Source organism: Siniperca chuatsi, linkage group LG6 (assembly GCF_020085105.1).
Source record: "Siniperca chuatsi isolate FFG_IHB_CAS linkage group LG6, ASM2008510v1, whole genome shotgun sequence".
Taxonomy (NCBI): domain Eukaryota; kingdom Metazoa; phylum Chordata; class Actinopteri; order Centrarchiformes; family Sinipercidae; genus Siniperca; species Siniperca chuatsi.
The window spans coordinates 19,218,941-19,235,948 of record NC_058047.1 but is presented as its reverse complement, the minus strand read 5'-3'; the positions used below and the strand labels follow the sequence as shown (position 1 = coordinate 19,235,948).

The 17,008-nt window shown below is 38.2% G+C and overlaps 2 protein-coding genes across 12 annotated transcripts in view; one reads left to right on the top strand and one right to left on the bottom strand.

The window, feature by feature from the left end:
- Positions 1-1,362: 1,362 nt before the first annotated feature.
- LOC122877725 (LIM/homeobox protein Lhx8) lies at positions 1,363-9,261 on the top strand. 5 transcript variants are annotated; one of them, XM_044199665.1, is made up of 9 exons: positions 1,363-2,241; positions 2,891-2,968; positions 3,329-3,454; positions 3,663-3,784; positions 4,433-4,653; positions 5,244-5,347; positions 6,179-6,274; positions 7,556-7,733; positions 8,701-9,261. In XM_044199665.1, the coding sequence occupies exons 1-9, from the start codon at positions 2,038-2,040 to the stop codon at positions 8,775-8,777; spliced, it is 1,206 nt and encodes a 401-aa protein (XP_044055600.1). In that variant the 5' UTR covers positions 1,363-2,037; the 3' UTR covers positions 8,778-9,261. The 5 variants fall into 5 exon arrangements, with proteins under 5 accessions (XP_044055600.1, XP_044055599.1, XP_044055601.1 ...); XM_044199664.1 differs by having other exon boundaries at positions 1,365-2,241; positions 4,436-4,653; positions 7,544-7,733; XM_044199663.1 differs by having other exon boundaries at positions 1,368-2,241; positions 7,544-7,733.
- A 113-nt stretch (positions 9,262-9,374) lies between these two features.
- Positions 9,375-17,008, bottom strand: part of slc44a5b (solute carrier family 44 member 5b) — a 32,739-nt gene continuing 25,105 nt past the window's right edge. For 5 of the 7 annotated variants that reach the window (XM_044199655.1, XM_044199659.1, XM_044199657.1 and 2 more), the window contains 8 exons: positions 16,279-16,541; positions 15,996-16,090; positions 15,796-15,899; positions 15,566-15,639; positions 15,231-15,301; positions 14,682-14,776; positions 14,089-14,173; positions 12,482-13,773 (listed from right to left, as the gene is read on the bottom strand). In XM_044199655.1, coding sequence (XP_044055590.1) covers positions 13,658-13,773; positions 14,089-14,173; positions 14,682-14,776; positions 15,231-15,301; positions 15,566-15,639; positions 15,796-15,899; positions 15,996-16,090; positions 16,279-16,541 — 903 coding nt within the window. In that variant the 3' untranslated portion in view covers positions 12,482-13,657. Of the gene's footprint in view, positions 12,384-12,481; positions 13,774-14,088; positions 14,174-14,681; positions 14,777-15,230; positions 15,302-15,565; positions 15,640-15,795; positions 15,900-15,995; positions 16,091-16,278; positions 16,542-17,008 lie in introns of those variants that run through there. The other 2 variants (XM_044199661.1, XM_044199658.1) reach the window with 2 other exon arrangements.

The following is a 17,008-nucleotide window of genomic DNA, read 5'->3' as shown; positions in this document are numbered from 1 at the left end:
TGTGTGTTTTCTTTCAAACAACCCAAAGAGTTTGTTTATGAGACTCCTGTCCTTCTAATCTTTGTAAAGTATCTGCATTACCTCTTAAAAAGAACGTATAGTGTCCCCTGTCACTACAGTTGACATGATTTGCATACAGACTTAAAGCAGGTGGGCTGCCTGATTTTCTGTTTTGAGCAACGCAGCATGATGCAGCTGAAGATGCAAAAACACATTTAAGATGGCCAAAAGAGCAGTGGTGGAAAGTAATTAAATACATTTACTCAAGTACACGTAAGCCTTGTATTTAGCTGACATTGGCTTCACTTCCTCATCATTCCCACAGACCATACTGCTGAATGTGTAAAAATAATAATAATTGCAAAATCAACCAATATTTTTCCTTTCATTTTTTTCATGAAGTATCAAGGTGACAAAACAGTGTTAAGTATGTTTTTTTCAGTTGTTAAACAGGGCCGACAGCAGCATCTCCAGGACCCCAAACAGAACATTAGGGTTAGGGCATTATTAGTAGAATTTTGAGGTTGTACTTTACTTGAGTATTTCTATTTTATGCAACAGTACTTTATGATTCAACTAGGTTTCAGAGGGTATATTGTATGGTTCAACTTATCTCCACTTTGACCAAAAATAAACATTCAATGTACTGTATATAACAATATAACACTCTGTAGGTAATTCTGTATAATTAGTACTTTTGATTTTGATACTTTTAAAGTACATTTTTCTGAGAATACCTCTGTATTTTTCTTGAGTCAAATTTTAATGCAGGAGTTTTGCTTGAAGTATTTTTACATGGGATATTTCTACTTTTACTTAAGTAAAGAATGCAAATTCCCCTTCCACCACTGCTGAAGAAAGAAGAGGTATCCTGTGAGTGCAAGCTGTAATGTTACCTTACGCTCTGTTGAAAGGACACCGTTTGGATCTATCAACCTCTGACTGTGTGTGCATACGTGAGCGCAGCTTTTGTTTTCTCTTATTTTGACAGGGGAAATGTTCTAGAGAAACATAGCTGAAAGAGAAGAAAATTTACACTCAGTTGACTGGTTATCAGGTCTACCTTGCTAAAACAACAAAAACTGAACATTATAACATTCATGAAGGAAGGATTTATTGCAGATCTGTTGTATTAGTATGCATTAGTCTTAGCTAGGTGTACCTAATAAACTGACAACTGAGTATATCTACTATATACTGTATATACTCATGATAAACCGTGAAACCGAAAACAGTGAATGTGAATACTGAATACACAGCACATATTCCCACTTAAGTTGTGTTTAATCAAATAACCACAAAGTAAACACAAATCAAATATTTATTCCAGCATAGGAGTGCTGGTTGCACTGAATTTAATAGGAACTTGAAGGCGACAGGGTACATTCATACACTCTTACCCCAATAAGAGTCACAAGATAAATCCCAAGGAACAGGATTGACAGGATAGGAAAGCAGAAATAAAACATATTTCTGCAACATAAAATTATGTTTATTTATTAAGATTTTATTTATTATAATGTTTGATTTTTTCTCTTGTGAATTACGGAATCATTTGCTCTCTTCAAGCCTCCTAAAGCTAAATCCACTGCCCTAACAGGTTAATCTGGCCATGGTCTCAAACTGTAAATTAAATATATGACATTCTAGTAGCCCAAAGGTCAGGTACTTTAGGTTCAGTGAGAGCAAACTGGAAGACTTAAGTACTGACAGCTTTCAATAAGCAGATCACATGTTGCTCAGAGATGCATTAGGTATCATGTCTATGGGGTAATTACCATTGGTGGAAGAAGTATATCCATCTTCTACTTACGTAAAAGTAGCAATACCCCATAATAAAAATACTTAATTACGTAAGTAAAAGTCCTACGTGTAGTCAAATTGAAATTTCAATCGAAAATACATTAGAAAATATTTATAAGAATATAACTGTGACAGAGATTGTATCTTTTTTTCCTCAAAGCTCGCATAAAACCCACACACCAAGCTTATTGCCAAGGGGAGGCGCGGCCAAGGAGGACAGGAAAAATATGAATTATGGTCCGCCCTCTAGAAACAGCTCAAGGCAGACTGACTGACACACACAGGAATCCTGGAGGAGAAAGAAAGAATAACAGCACTTTTACTTTGAAACTGGGAAGCGTCACACTCCTGGACACAGACATGCGCTGGAAAAGTGAAGTAAAAGTAGAGTGTTGCGTTAGCGAGGACGAAAACGGATCTCTGTTGTCCAACGATGAGGTGAGTAATGACAATTAAAGACAGACGCATATTTCTTATGCCAGCAGGTTGAGGTGTGAGTCGGTGTATGGGCCGTATCGGAGGTTAAATATTAGTCGAAATTGCTTTGCCAATTAAATCAGAGTGGGCTTCAGCCTATCATTAAAACCGGCCGTCCACACGCTGACAGCTCAGTATTTTCACAATTTGAAGAAATGTCGAAGAAAATTACCCCTCCCTGAATTCTGCAATTAAAACTCAAGTAGTTAATGAGACCTCTTCACCTTTTGGTTGCCCCGGTTGGACGTTTGTGGCGAACTTAGCCTTTTAATTGCTGTTATTAAAAAAATCAATCCCCTTTTCCCTGAGACCTCGCGCTGTTTTTTTTTGATTGACACGTGAAATTGGCGTGTTGGGGTTTAACCACAGCGCGAGCAGTTGCTGAATCACAAATGCAGATCTCGAGAACATAATGCACATAGGATAAGTGTTAGTTCAAGTGTTGTCTGTTTTTGTAAGTAATGACTATCCTTCTCTTTTAAATGTCATTTTCGTAATCGCCGGCGTTGTCATGGTGAAAAGTGAAAGGCATGATATTTATGGGAAGGAGCAGGGGGCATTTAAGGCAGCTGCTACAGTCTGACAGACCAACATCCTCTTCCCGCCGTAGCTTCTCGTCATGTGTGAAGATTGCAAAGGAGACGAAGAGCTGCTAGGCAAATGCACTGAGGACAGGAGAGACATAATGGTAGGAATTACTTGTTGTAGCTAAAACTTGATTTATTCCCCAAAACAGGTTGAGAATTAACTCGAGCCCATTTTTAGAAAAAGTGTGACAAAGTTTTAAATATTTGTGACTGTGGACAACAAATTATATATATATGTCGTGTTTTAAGATATTGATTTTGGTAAATTAAGTTGAGCCTGAAAAACTAGAATCTGAGAATGAATGGTTTCTTCTGAAGTTATTTTTGCAGTGTATCATGAACTTTGCGGCAGCAACAGGTGAACTGTGTTCAAACGTATCATGGAACTCATGCTGCACTGTCGGTATGGGGTGGATGCGTTCCTGTGCGTAATTTTCTAACCGCAGGTTTGATCCCTTCAGGGCGCACCGGTGGAAGTTTTGGATGAAGACGCGTCGTCGCTGCAGACGATGGCCTCTGCCCCTCTGTTAGGCAGAGCTGTGTGCGCGAGCTGCAACGAGGAAATTGTGGATAAATATTTATTAAAGGTAAACACTGCCAGCTCGTTTTTGTGTGCAAGTTTTTATTTTTTATTTGCGAGGACTGTCTTTTATTGAACTTTGGATTATGGATTACCCCCGTTTGCGTTTGGATTTGTGTGGTTTTAAGGCTCACGCTAGTATTCATGCGTGTATATACAATAGGCCTACCTTCCAACTGATTGACTTTAGCTAATTTATCCTGTCTCTGCTTTAGGTTAACGACCTGTGCTGGCATGTGCGCTGCCTCTCCTGCAGCGTGTGCCAGACTTCACTTGGCAGCCACACGAGCTGCTACATCAAAGAAAAAGAGATTTTCTGTAAACTGGATTACTTTCGGTATGTGCATCGATCTTTACAAGTGCTGGTCTAACGACAATCGAAGCTACCGAAACGAAATTGTTGAAGGAAAATGAACCTGCCAAGATATGAACCGCTTAATAATTAGCCTACATGTATTGCAAATTGAGGACTAGACTAATAATGACAACAACAATAATAATAACAATGATAATAATAAAAGTTGCTGGACTTGACATGTCTCCCTGCTCTGACTGTACATTTATTATATTTAAATCTGAAATAATTACAGTCCGTTAATTACCAATAATGGAATCGATAATCAATCATTCCAAACTAAAGCGGTTTTGTCTTCAACAAAAAATGACTCGCCGCACTTTTACTCTCCATCATCACTTGTAAAAGATAGATAAAAAAAGATTTTAGTAATATTGGATCAATGGGTAAAATATTGTGTGACTTCTCTCTGTCACGAGAGAGAGACTAAAAACTAAAGCTGGGAGTCACTTTAATTATAACTCTTTATAATTTAATTCAGGGCCTATCTTATCTCATATTTTCACAAAGGCAGCTGTATATCCAAATTAAAGATAGGCTATTGAGTTAAAAAAAATGGCAGCAGCCTTTAAAATGCCCTCAGGCAGCTATGCGGGTGTCCAATTTGCTCACCATGACCTTCACCTGCAGAAGATACGGCACCTGGTGCGCGTGCTGCGGCCGGAACATCCACTCCACAGACTGGGTCCGCCGGGCGAAGGGGAACGTGTACCACCTGGCCTGCTTCGCCTGCTTCTCCTGCAAGAGGCAGCTGTCCACTGGGGAGGAGTTCGCTCTGGTGGAGGAGAAAGTGCTCTGCAGGGTCCACTACGACTGCATGCTGGACAACCTGAAGCGGGCCGTGGAGAAAGGTGAGCCGGCTAAAGGATTCGGTCCTTACTCCAAAATACCGGGATTATTGTTTTCACTTTAAGCCTACATAGCACTTCGCAGAGGCTGGAACAGTCACTTCAGTTACTTCCAAGACTTTCCTACAGATTTGTTCCATTTTGCCATAAAAGGACACAATATTTCCCTTATTGTCTTAAAAAAAGAAAGAAAAAATCTAATATTCATCACATATCACAAATATTTATCACAAAATCAGTGATTTCTTAAAGCTACTGAAAGTGAAGAGTTTAATATGCTGCTAGTCCCCTCTTTTTATTGTTAATAGATCATTAGGTCTATATGGAAATTACTAAAAGGCCTAAACTGAATTTACAGAGGTTTTCCAACATGCATATCATGTCCTGAGAATAGTATTCTATTTGAAATGATTGAAATTAAAGTGAACTTGTTTCATTTTCATTTTTTTAATAGCTTGGGTTAAAGATGGTTATTGCATGCTGCTCTTTAAAAAAGTAGGTTTAAAATACTGTATTTCAAAGTAATACAGTATTTCTAATTCTGTGCTAAATATTTCAAGATGCTTTAATATGAGAACCTGCTCTTGTTGCAGGGAACAGTGTCAACATGGAGGGGGCTGTGCCCACTGAACAGGAGATTAACCAGCCAAAACCCTCCAAGAGAGCGCGGACCAGCTTCACTGCCGACCAGCTGCAGGTTAACCTCCATCATCACATATGACAGACATAGATAAATATAATAGATACTAAAATTCTGCTGGGAAAACACTGAATTCTTTCATTTTTGGCCTAAAAACATTGGCCTCATCCTTTAAAATCTGTTATTATACTTACAGATTTGTGTAATAAAGATTTTGCAGAAGTTCACTAGGGCATATTGCATCTCTCAGACAGCAGAACAGCAACAACACACTTCTTTTCTTAATTTTTTCAGGTAGAAAAAAAAAGACAGATCCAAACCATATGATTTACTGACAATATGTGTACAGGATGTGATAGTGGAAGTTACAGCACTGATAGATTAGTTATTGTATTCAAAGAAAGTTAATGAAAACACAAGGTAAAACTAAAATTAGGTGTTGATTTTAATAAACTAGATAAATGTAGTATAGAATTTATTTTAATAAAACACATGTGATGCAGGTAGAATGCCACAAACATAGATGCTGGTTTTTAAATTATACTTTTGTACTGTTTTTCCTCTCTTAATGATAATAAGAATAATAATTATGTGCATTGTTCAGGGTACTATAATTAAAATTTTGTGAACAATGAATAGTGAATAATATATGCATTAAGGCAGCATTAAGGCCATGTCGAGCAAGATAGATAAATAGATATAATCACATTTATCTATATTAATTGATTCCTATTTGACAGTCTTTATTCCAAACACATGATCTGTTAACAGCAGTGCTTTTGATACAGACAAACAAAATGCAGTTAGGCATGTATTTCCTCACACGACAACAGAGCAAACCTGTCCGTTATTTAACTGATTTTCTTTTACATGAACGTGAACATGCAGGTGATGCAGGCCCAGTTTGCTCAGGACAACAATCCAGATGCCCAAACACTGCAGAAACTGGCGGAGCAGACGGGCCTCAGTCGAAGAGTCATACAGGTCAGTGGAGGGGAAAGAGAAGAAGCAAGAGGTGAAACTCAATCACTAATGAGGTATATTTGCATAATACGCATCTGCTGGTGACACATGTACAAAACCAAAGGACAAACATCAATATTACCATTAAATGATTTCTATATGCTTTCAAATAACGCGTGTTTATGTGCAAAATTTCAACTAAATTGCGCACTGAATAACAGAAGAAAGAAAAGAAATGCTACACGCCCATAGAATAGATGCATTATTGTGAATTTTAATGATGTAGCTGGTTGAGGTAAAGCTAGTTTTAAATACTTTATATTCTGCCGCATAGTTTAATCCATAACAATAAATTATATTTTATAAGCCGATCATTTGTTTCCAGTTGTAAATATTAATAGACAAAGTATCCAGTAACTATAGCTGACTCTGAAATGTAGCGGAGTAGAAGTACAATGTAGCATAAAATGGAAATACTTCAGTAAAGTACAAATACCTAAAAATTATACTTAAGTGCAGAAATTGAGTAAATGTACTCAGTTACTTTCCACCACTGGCAAAAGGTGCATATCATGTGAGAACCAGAAAAAATACTTTCATTCTGACATTATTTACAGAGAAATCTTTTCACATAGAAAAACATTTTTTACCCAAAAAAACTATATATGTCTTCAATCAAAGACCGTAGGATTGACAGATGTGTTCAATGTGTAGGATATCATTCAAACAAGAAATAGTGTGTTCAAAGCAACAACATGGAGTGATGCTACTTTGGAGTGTTTCAATATAACTAATGACAAACTATGCAAAGTTATTTAGCTATGTTTCCAGAGCTGTGGTTCAAGTCACTCAGCTTTAAATTGATGGTTGTGAGACTTTAACCACAGTTTCCAGCGCTAACAGTGCTTCTCCCAACAGAACTTAGCATCATAGTTTGATAGTGACACTTCTGGGGAAAAAAAACACACATTGGGGCAGATTTGTCTTATGCTACGACAGCCTAGCTAGCATACCAAATTTCAAGTTTGGGATTCTCAAAAGTAATAAATGTGTACTGAATTAACACAACATCATAAGTATATCTTTATAATTAAAAAGACAAGACTACGACTGTGGTTTTACTCACCAGGGGCAAGAGTGACTCCTCGACTGTTACTCCATGAGATTTTTTGGCGAGAGAGATAAAGGCTCGTACAGTTCACAAACTAACACAACTACCCAGAGTATTCATCTTTGTGTGTGTTACTTTCAAACGCAGCCATACAAAAGGTGTTTGTCCTGTTAACTCAGGTCTGGTTCCAGAACTGCCGAGCACGCCACAAGAAGCACGTGAGCCCCAACCACACCTCCAGCACCCCCATGACCTCACTGCAGCCCAGCCGCCTGTCCCAGCCCACCCCGACCCCCGAGGAGCTGCAGTACACAGCTTATGGAGGCCCGGAGGGATCAATGCTCTCAGCACTACACTCCTTCATAGACAGTGAGCACCGGCCTTTTCATGATGTTAAGACTGTTTAGAAAGTTAATAAAAATAACATTTAAATAAAAAACTAAAGTTCCTATTTTGACACTTAGTATATCCTTTTTTTTTTTTTTTTTACTGTACATGTAAATTGCCCCAAACCCACATATGTGTACGTGAGAATTTATCACAGGTGGAAATGTGCAAAAAAGCACAGGTGACATCTTACATTTGTGAATTATCTGAAAACCAAATTTACATGTGAAATGTGCTTTTCAGGCGATATGCCAGGAAGCAAAAATAAGTCATCAATTGGTGATTTAAACAGAACTTTATTTGAAGTATTTCAACTAACAAGAGGCACGAAGAAAGGTTGCCCATCATCTCCGTCTTTATCTGCGATAGCAAGTGAACCTTCGGCTCAGAAAATAACACAGGAAGAAGAAGTGAGTGGCATAAATGTAGCCAAAGAAAAAAAGTTTATTTGCTGATGATTGATTTTATGTTATATTTAAGTAAAATTTAAAAAATCTCTTTCAGAGGTAAAGGAGATCATAGACGAACAAGCTATAAGATGAACACTGAAAACTTAAAATATTTTCCAAATGAAAAAAAGATGAGATTTTTAGGTTGCTATATAAGTTCTGAAAAAAAAAATTATACAAAGCTTTTTTCTTTGATTAATGAACTTACAAATAGCATAAATAAATAGTCAGACTTGCCTATAAACTTAATTGGAAGGATACTAGAAAATGTTTATTTTTTTGTAAAAATATAGATGATTTTAATAAGGCAACATTCAAATATTCAGGATTTATATATTGCTCTGAGTAATCTATAACAATATCTGTCAAACTAAGGCAAAAGAAGCTTAAAGATGACACTAAAGCTTTTTACCAATGTCTTAATTCAATAATTCTATATATATTTTAATATAATTTATAGAAACTGTAATGACTCCAGTGCTCTCTGTGTGTGTCCGCAGTACACTCCCCTCCACCCATGTTTCAACCGCTGCTGCCCGCCCACGCCATGACCTCCCTGCCTGTGTCTCATGCCTGAGCTTCTCTCTCTCTCTCTCTCTCTCACACACACGCACACAGCAGCCTCAGACTTCACCAGCGATGGTCTGTCATTAGCAGCTGCAGTATTCAGATCTCCATGGTAAATATAATTTCATTTTAAGTGAATCATAAAACCTTTCCTTTTCTTGAACTGCCAGTAATTCATTACATGTTGACATTCTTTGAAAACACTTTATTCACTGTTGAGCATATTATGGATGACTATAATTTACAGTCCTAAATGTACTGTATAATGTGGAAATGGAAAGGTTTCAGTGTAGGATTGTGACATATGACATTATAGATTTATATTTGTTTGTGTAGTTGGTGACACAGTTTGACCGCGCTACCCAAAATGTCAACTCATTATGAAGGTGAACTTGAAATTGTTTGTATAGCAGTGTTTGAATATTGCAATTTAATTTATTTATTGTATGTGAAGTCTGTTTTGAAAATAAATGTCTACTTTCACAAACCCGGGAGATGAATGAATGAAAAAGAGATATTTCACACAACAGGTCAGATCCAGTGACAGCTGACATGCTGCAGAGTTTGGACCTCAGTATGCATGTTTGGAATTTGGGGAGAAAGTAAGTGCATAGTACAAAAAAAATTTATTGATAAAAATAGAAGTAACACATCTATATTTGAATGATGAACATACACACAGGCAATACATTCTATTAAAACACATGCAACCTTTACTGTATAAATAAATATATGACAGAGTGATTTTTACTGTCAGCTTTCTGCACAAATGAGCCACAATAAATAAAACTATTTGGCGTATTGACAGGTTAGAGCAGTGCATCTTCGGAGTTTGACTTTTAAGAGTTTACGGTAAGAAACCTGACGCACATTCTAACCAAGAGAGAAGTTTTACTTGTGTCTGCTTGTTGACTGTGGTTTACCAAAAGAATCTAATTTCCAGACATGGGAGGGAGGAGGAGGCATCTAAAAACACAGTTTTTACTTCACTTATCAGATCACTCACCCTCATGGGATGAAGCTAAACCTGAGCTGCATGCACATAAAGATACAAAATACACTGGGAGTATAGTAGTTATTCAGTATTTAAAAAAAGGAATAACATCACGCTGCATGCGTAATATGCCACTCTGAGCACTACATGCATCATTGATCTCCTTTCAGATACACAAGCAATGTTGTTGTGCTTATATTGAATGGTTACATTATACGTGTCCCAGCATGTTCAGCTCAAATGGGGGTATAAGGTGTGTAAGTCTGGCAGTGCTGTCACTCTGAGGGCAGATTCTCAGGTCTGACAAACACGATACAAAGACTCACAAGCATGAGTCACATCTCAAAGATCTAAAGGTGAGCATCATTCCAAGTGATGCATGAACACTTTTAAGAAAAAAGAAGACCTCACCAGAAGTTTGACATCTGTAACATACAAGGACACAGTGTGTGAAACTGCCAACAGCCGTGTCACTCATTTATTTCATCCGTCACGTTACTGTGCCAACAGCCTGGTGATACCCAAACTGGGATGAACTAAAAGAAATTCTTCAAGCATTTCCTGGATTCTGGCTTCAAGACAAAAACAATAATGGACTTCAGCTGCACCTCACAGGATTTCATCAACTAATCAAATATTCCATTAAACAGACGCAACATTACTGGCTCACCGGTAATACAAACACTCATGCCAGCTGACCTTGACATCAGTTGTTTTGTCTGATGCCAGAAATGTGCTTATACTTCAGGAAGCAACCAATGCAAAATATATGGTAAGTAAAATCATAAATTCAATCTGATTAACAAAAAAAGTTCTATTTGACTAATACCTTAAAAACTCAATAATACTATGTGGGACCAGCCCCACTTTGGATCAACGAGAGGACCCGTAGTTACAAAAAGATTTAACACTGTTTCCAATGAGGTTCATAACTCCAACAAGAAATGTTGCTCTTGTGTTTTGTTGGATAATCTTCAGAATTAAGGTGTTAGTCTATCCAGAATCTGTGGGGTTGAAGCTTCATCCTTCGCAGAGTACAGCGGTAGTTTATACTACCTTAAAAAAAATCTCAAAATAATTATAGAAACTTCTCCAGTAGTTTAGAGAAACTTCTCTGCCCTCCATCCGTGTGTTCCGTCTGTTTGAGACACTTCTTTGTTGGAACGGCTTAATACACTGCTTCTGTTCGTAGCTCATGCAGGTGTAGTTGAAACATACAAAGCATACAAATGGGACAGCAGAGAAGTGGATTATACTGCAGGTGTAAACTTGAGAAGTTTCTGAGGACATTCTGATATTTATTTAGGATGCGAAAAGCCACAGTTCTCTGTAAAGGAAACCACTTTTTACAGCCACCTTTAAAACCAACAGGAGTTGGTTGGTTACATCACACATTGTAATGGTTATAATCCTTGGGATCGGTTTCATTGCTTTGCCCTCTGAATCACACATACATGTGCCCATATCAGCAGCAGGTTAGAAATGAAAAAAGAAACAGCACCATGTGTAACAGATAGAGAGTCTGCGTTATTTGCCGGTTGGACTAACAGGTTGCTGCTGAGAATAAATCTGTGACTTATGTGACGCTCTTCCAAACCACTAAACACAGAACAACCTACTTCACCTTTCATTCCTATCACTAACACTTGGAAAAGACAAGAACCTCCATTACTGGCTGCTGACTATCCCTTTAACAAATAATTTTTTCAAAAGCATCTTCAAATTTAAGCTATGTAGCTGCAAGATGCAATTAAATACTCAGTGTGGCAATTCTAAGAAAAAGACTCGCTGTGAAGCACTTTGATGATGATGCTCACTTTGCTATGCCATTATGTCCTTGACAGTTAAATATGAAAACAGTGGACACTAAGTGGTGAATATGTTTCTCAATGTGAGAAAACAAGATAAATTGATAAGCCAATACACGGATGAGCTAACGTTAGACCATTTCATGGAAAAACTAGCTCAATCAGCAGAGCATTTACGCCTCAGCAACAATACATGGAAGATGTTTGTTAATGACTGGCTCCACCAAGTGGTGAAAACTGGCTATTACAAAAGATTAAGAACAAAAACAGCTGATGTTTATCACAATCTCATGAAAGAAAGAAATCACTTGTTCCAATAGGAACTTGCTGTGTAGTACGACTGTGGCTATAATACATATACAAAGAAACATATTTTAGTTATAACTATAAAATTTGAAAAAATATTTACAAGATTGTGGGACTTTGTACACCATCCAATACAAGAAGACTTGTTTCTTTTTAGACAAACTGACCTCTGGAGTTAGCTATAAATACCAAAGAACTATCAAGCCCATAAATTATGAGCGTGTGGGTGAATCTAATTATTAGAGTTGCTTATCTACAGTTTGTCCATTATAGTGTACAGTTGCAACTTGTGTACACTTATATTATATTTGCCAAAATGCTTATTGCTACATGGGCTTGTACCATGCTTTGGTAAATGATCCTCAGTCTTTCTCCTTCCCCCACCTTTCGTCTTCTCTCTATGTCCTGCCCGCTGTCTTGATGTTCTTCTTGTTGAGGATGCTCCCTAAGGTTTTGTTCATGTAGAAGGGCCGGTTAGGAGAGCCGTCGTTCACCTCCAGATCCCACACTAGGAGGCAGCAGTAGCAATGTGTTAAAAACTGAGAGAATCATTTAGTACATCAAAGTTAAACCTACAATTTTTTAAATTTAAAACCAGAGGCAAGGTGCTTGAACCATTAATGTTTATTCAAAAAAAGATTCACATTTTCAGTGGATTGATAAAAAAAATTCTCCTATACAAAAAGAACACTGAATAACCTCCAGACAGATGCGTGTATTATACTTAGTATTAAAACAGCACTATATCTGAACCATCCAATAAAAAATTTACCAAAAATGGCTTTGACATCCTTTTATAAACTGTATCGCAAAAGGTTCCTGGTGTTAGGTCTAAAACCACAGAATAAGAGAAACTCCCCCCCCCCACAACTAGGCACATAAACTAGTGGCTGCATTCAGGAGTTTCCTGAAAACTGTCAGGTTCTGTTAAATTTTCAAGCAAAAACCATAAAATGTCTTTTGAAGTCTTGAACTCCCCACAAAGTCTCTGTCTGGTTTACAGTACATCTATGACCATAATGGAAACTTTGAAATGATTGTGACCTTTTTTTTAAATGATGTAAAAAACAAAAACAAAACCTGTTTTGCTAAGTGCAGAATTACACACCATTTTTGGATCCTGTGTGTTTGTGTTAGTATAAATACGGTGGATCAAAGCAACCTATAAAACCAATAGTAAACACCAATAGCCAGCAAATAATCATGCTGGACAGAAGAAATTAATCACACGGTTCTTTTCCCATAGGTGAAAGTGCATACACTTTTACACTAGAAGACCAAAGTGCGACAAGAGAAGTCCACCACTTTTTCATGGTGATGCCTTATGCCATAGTCCATCAGTGGCATCTGTACATTTTAAGGTCATTCATTTTTCATGTTTGTTTGGGTAAAATTGCTTGTATCATATTCATCTCAGCCTACGTGTCTGTCCTGCGAGTTGACACGTACCCTCTCAGTAAGGCAGAGGTCAGCAGAGAATACAGAGAAGAAAAAAGAAAAAAGAACATAAGCGTGGCAGAAAAAAAAGGCAAGTATCTGAGTTGGCTCAAGAGAGGAAGTAAACAGAGGTCTTTTTCTCATCCCCCATGCCTTTTCTGTGAGGAAATGACGTGAAAGCATGTCCTTTCATGCCCAGGCCGTCCCTGACCAGGCTGGGATGCATCCAGTTTTGATGTTTAGCCCTACAGTACTCGCTCTCAAACGTCCAGACCCCCACATACACAGTAGATATGGAGAAGTGAGTGAGAGAGTCAAGAGTTCAGTAAAATGGCCGCAAGTCGCTCAGGAGGCAGCACATAATTTGGCACCCTCCTCCCCTTTGCGCAGGATCTTGTGCAGGCCAGGAGACATGTAGTAGGGCCTGGAGGAAGAACCATCGTTCCTCTCCAGGTCTTCACCTGAGACCAGGTCCCAGCACAGGAGAGGAGGAGCAGGAATAGCAGACAGCACACAGCGTGACAGAAAGCCAGAAAGAGAAAGGAAAGCGAAGACTTAGTAGACATAAATGAGCAAAAAGGTCATGCATGAATTAAAGAGAGTTGAATGAGAATCAGTTTATCATTTAGCGCCAGTTTTAAAGAGGGAAAGACTTACATTCAGCTGCTGACAGGCCACTTGACATTTAATCTTTAACCATCATAGCAGTCCTCAGTACAAGTAGTCATGTTCTCAAACTGTGTCATGTAAAGTACTGAAACAACCAGCATACTTACAAAAGCACAGGAACAATGTGTCCACACACATGGCATAGACGTTAAAAAAGCCATGTGCAATCATGTAGGATCCAAATATCACCGTCTGAAAGAATCAACAGGTCGCAGTCAGCAGTTATTCTGCAATGTCTGCTTTATTATACATTCGACAACAAAAAACTGCATTCCAACAAAACAGCAAAAACATCAAGAGTAACTGGCTACATTCTAAATTAGCCATCCTTTGCAAAAATCTGACAAATGTAAAGGCATAAGGTAAGCAATATACAATATTTTAGTGGTATATTCCACGAGAAAAGAAATTAATTTTCATTTTCATATATTTGCCAAACTAATGCTCCAGTTATTTTAACAAAACGCAATTACAGGAGGACTCTACTTGAAGGTACTGACTGAGCCAGAGACATAAAATGGAGGAGAAGAATCTCATGGAATGATTTTCCACTTTACCAACAGGAAAGTGCACCTTTTGTGTGCACAGTGAATAGTCCAAGTCAGAATGCAAACATACTGTACCTCAATCTCCTGACTCAGTCTCAGTAGTTATTGCAGGTACAATTATGCATTAAATAGCCCACATTTTAATTCCTTACCAGAAGGGGTACCCAGCAGTAATTTATGGATGGCACTTCCTCTTGAATGACTAGTAATGGTATTTTACGTGTGAAGAAGAAAAATGCAAGAACACCTGGAAAACATAAAAAAAAGACTAAATAACAAGCAGAGATTAAAAAAAGACATGGGTAAAATCACAACAAACAAATCACAATAACATACTATGGCCATAGCAACAGAAATGCAACACCATTTACTTACATGTCATCAGAAACAGAAATTTGGATTTATGTTTAAATTAAGATCTCATAAATTGAATTGAATTTAGTGCCTCCTAAAATTGAATGGAAGAGATTTAGTTGCTTTCAAAGGCCGGCAGGCAGCCTATGCAACAGTAAATATGAACTTATAATGACGCAAACTGAGTGGAAATAGAGTATGTGCATGGCGAAAATAGCGAGTGAGAGAGTGAGACGATTTATCATCCTCTTAATATTCAGGAAGATGTCTCATCTGTGTCTTCTGCAATTTTTCGTCTATGCCGCTGTTTATGTCACTTCACAGACCGCGGGTGACATGAAACTCACCGACACTTCCTGAAATAAGCAGTTTTCCCAAGAAGAGCAGAAAGTCTGTCACCTTGTCCAGGACAGCCACCCTGCAGAGGAGGTAGAGAAAAGCCAGAGTGGAGGACAAACAGACACCAGAGAATGGAGAAGGCAATGTCACGCACTGAGACAGACTCACCAGAGAGCTATCAAAGTGCACACACCAGTAAATACATGATGGTGAGTCGGCTAATAAGGAAATATGTGCACCTGCTTGAAACACTCCCACTGACAGTGTCTCAGCATAAAGTAATCTGTACTCTGAGCCGTTTTAGATGCATGGATCTGACATAGACCTATAAGTAAGTTCTTACCGAAGAACATTCCTCATCAAGAGGAAGAAAGCATCCTTGGAGGAGGTGCAGAAGTTCTTCCCATATATTGCTATCTGTTGGTGAGAAAAAAGTAGAGTAGTAGTGAGTAGAGTACTTGGTAGAAGGTAATTAAGCATTGAGGAACAGGCCAGGCCAACTAACATCTGAACTGCTAACAGATACAATAAATCAGTCCAAACTATTGACAAAGGAGATTTTTCTTAACTCACCATGATGTATGCATTTCTGTTTAAAAACTTGATGAAATGTTCCAGGCACCAGAAGCAGCATTTGAGGCAGCAAAGCAGGAATCGAGCGCATGCATTTTGAGAACCTGGGAAAACATCATCGATCATCAACATCCCATTTGAAATAATCATTAAATTGTGTAAGAGTGGGAAGATGAGTGTTTTTAAGAGTTACAGTGTACCTTTCAGTTTGTGATCCAGGTACTCAAGAACAATTCGGACCACCTGCACCACAGCGAGGATCAGAGAACCAAAGGCAAGAGAACCTGTGTGGTAACTGTGACACGAGAAACCGAATGGAATAATAGACATTTAAACATTTGCGTAGGAATCTTAGTGGATTCATTATGCTTGTATTGGAGAATCCCTTGTTATTATTCTGTTATTTATGAGACAAGTAGGCAAGTCAACATTCAACTCTAGTATTTTGTAAAACGTAACATCTCTGTTCTTGCAGCTCCCTACCGTATGGCTCTGCTAAAAGAGGAGTAGAGGGGGCAGGCAGGAATGTCGTTTGGTTTCTTCAGAGCCCAGTAGTAGGACGCAAAGGCCCCGGCCAGGGTGCACTGGCCCAGCGCGATGGTAAAGTTGACCAGCCAGAGGAACACGAACAGGTTACACAGATGGAGGACTAAGATATAGCGGTGGTACACACTCTCCCCACCGTAGAAGGCAAACATACATTGTGACCCGGGGCACACTTGGGTAATATTGGTCTGACTGAAAGTCTGAAAGAAAGCAACAGATTTGATCTTTGATGTGTAGCTGGACAAGACTAATGTGACGGAATATTTGCTTAAATCTCTCTGTTACACTTAATTCATAACAAGGAAAACTACTCAATCACAAAAACACACTAGTGTCAATTTTCTCTTCTTGGCTTTTTCCTCCACTGTGCCTCTATTTTGGATGTTAATTCAGGTAATCCTGCATTTATTAAAAGTTGTGTGACCACATAGCATATAAATGCTTTTAGACATGGGGGGCTGATCAGATTTTACAATAGGAAATAAGACGAAGCTCTTATATTCGCTTCTGATTGAGTGTGATGAAAGACTAACCAAGAAATATTTCAGAAGAATCAGAGACACTGGTATTTTTTGAAAACAAAACATAACAAAATAAACACACATATTCCAGACATATAAAGCATTTCTCCAGCAAATGCACTTCATTGCATGAGAGAGTGGGGGAC

Bases quoted from the DNA above. Each gene is read 5' to 3' on its own strand.
- LOC122877725 (XM_044199663.1), top strand. From the start codon at position 2,038: ATGGTCCGCCCTCTAGAAACAGCTCAAGGCAGACTGACTGACACACAC. The intron at 2,242-2,890 runs GTGAGTAATGAC...TTCCCGCCGTAG, and splicing joins CTCTGTTGTCCAACGATGAG to CTTCTCGTCATGTGTGAAGA. The intron at 3,455-3,662 runs GTAAACACTGCC...TCTCTGCTTTAG, and splicing joins TGGATAAATATTTATTAAAG to GTTAACGACCTGTGCTGGCA.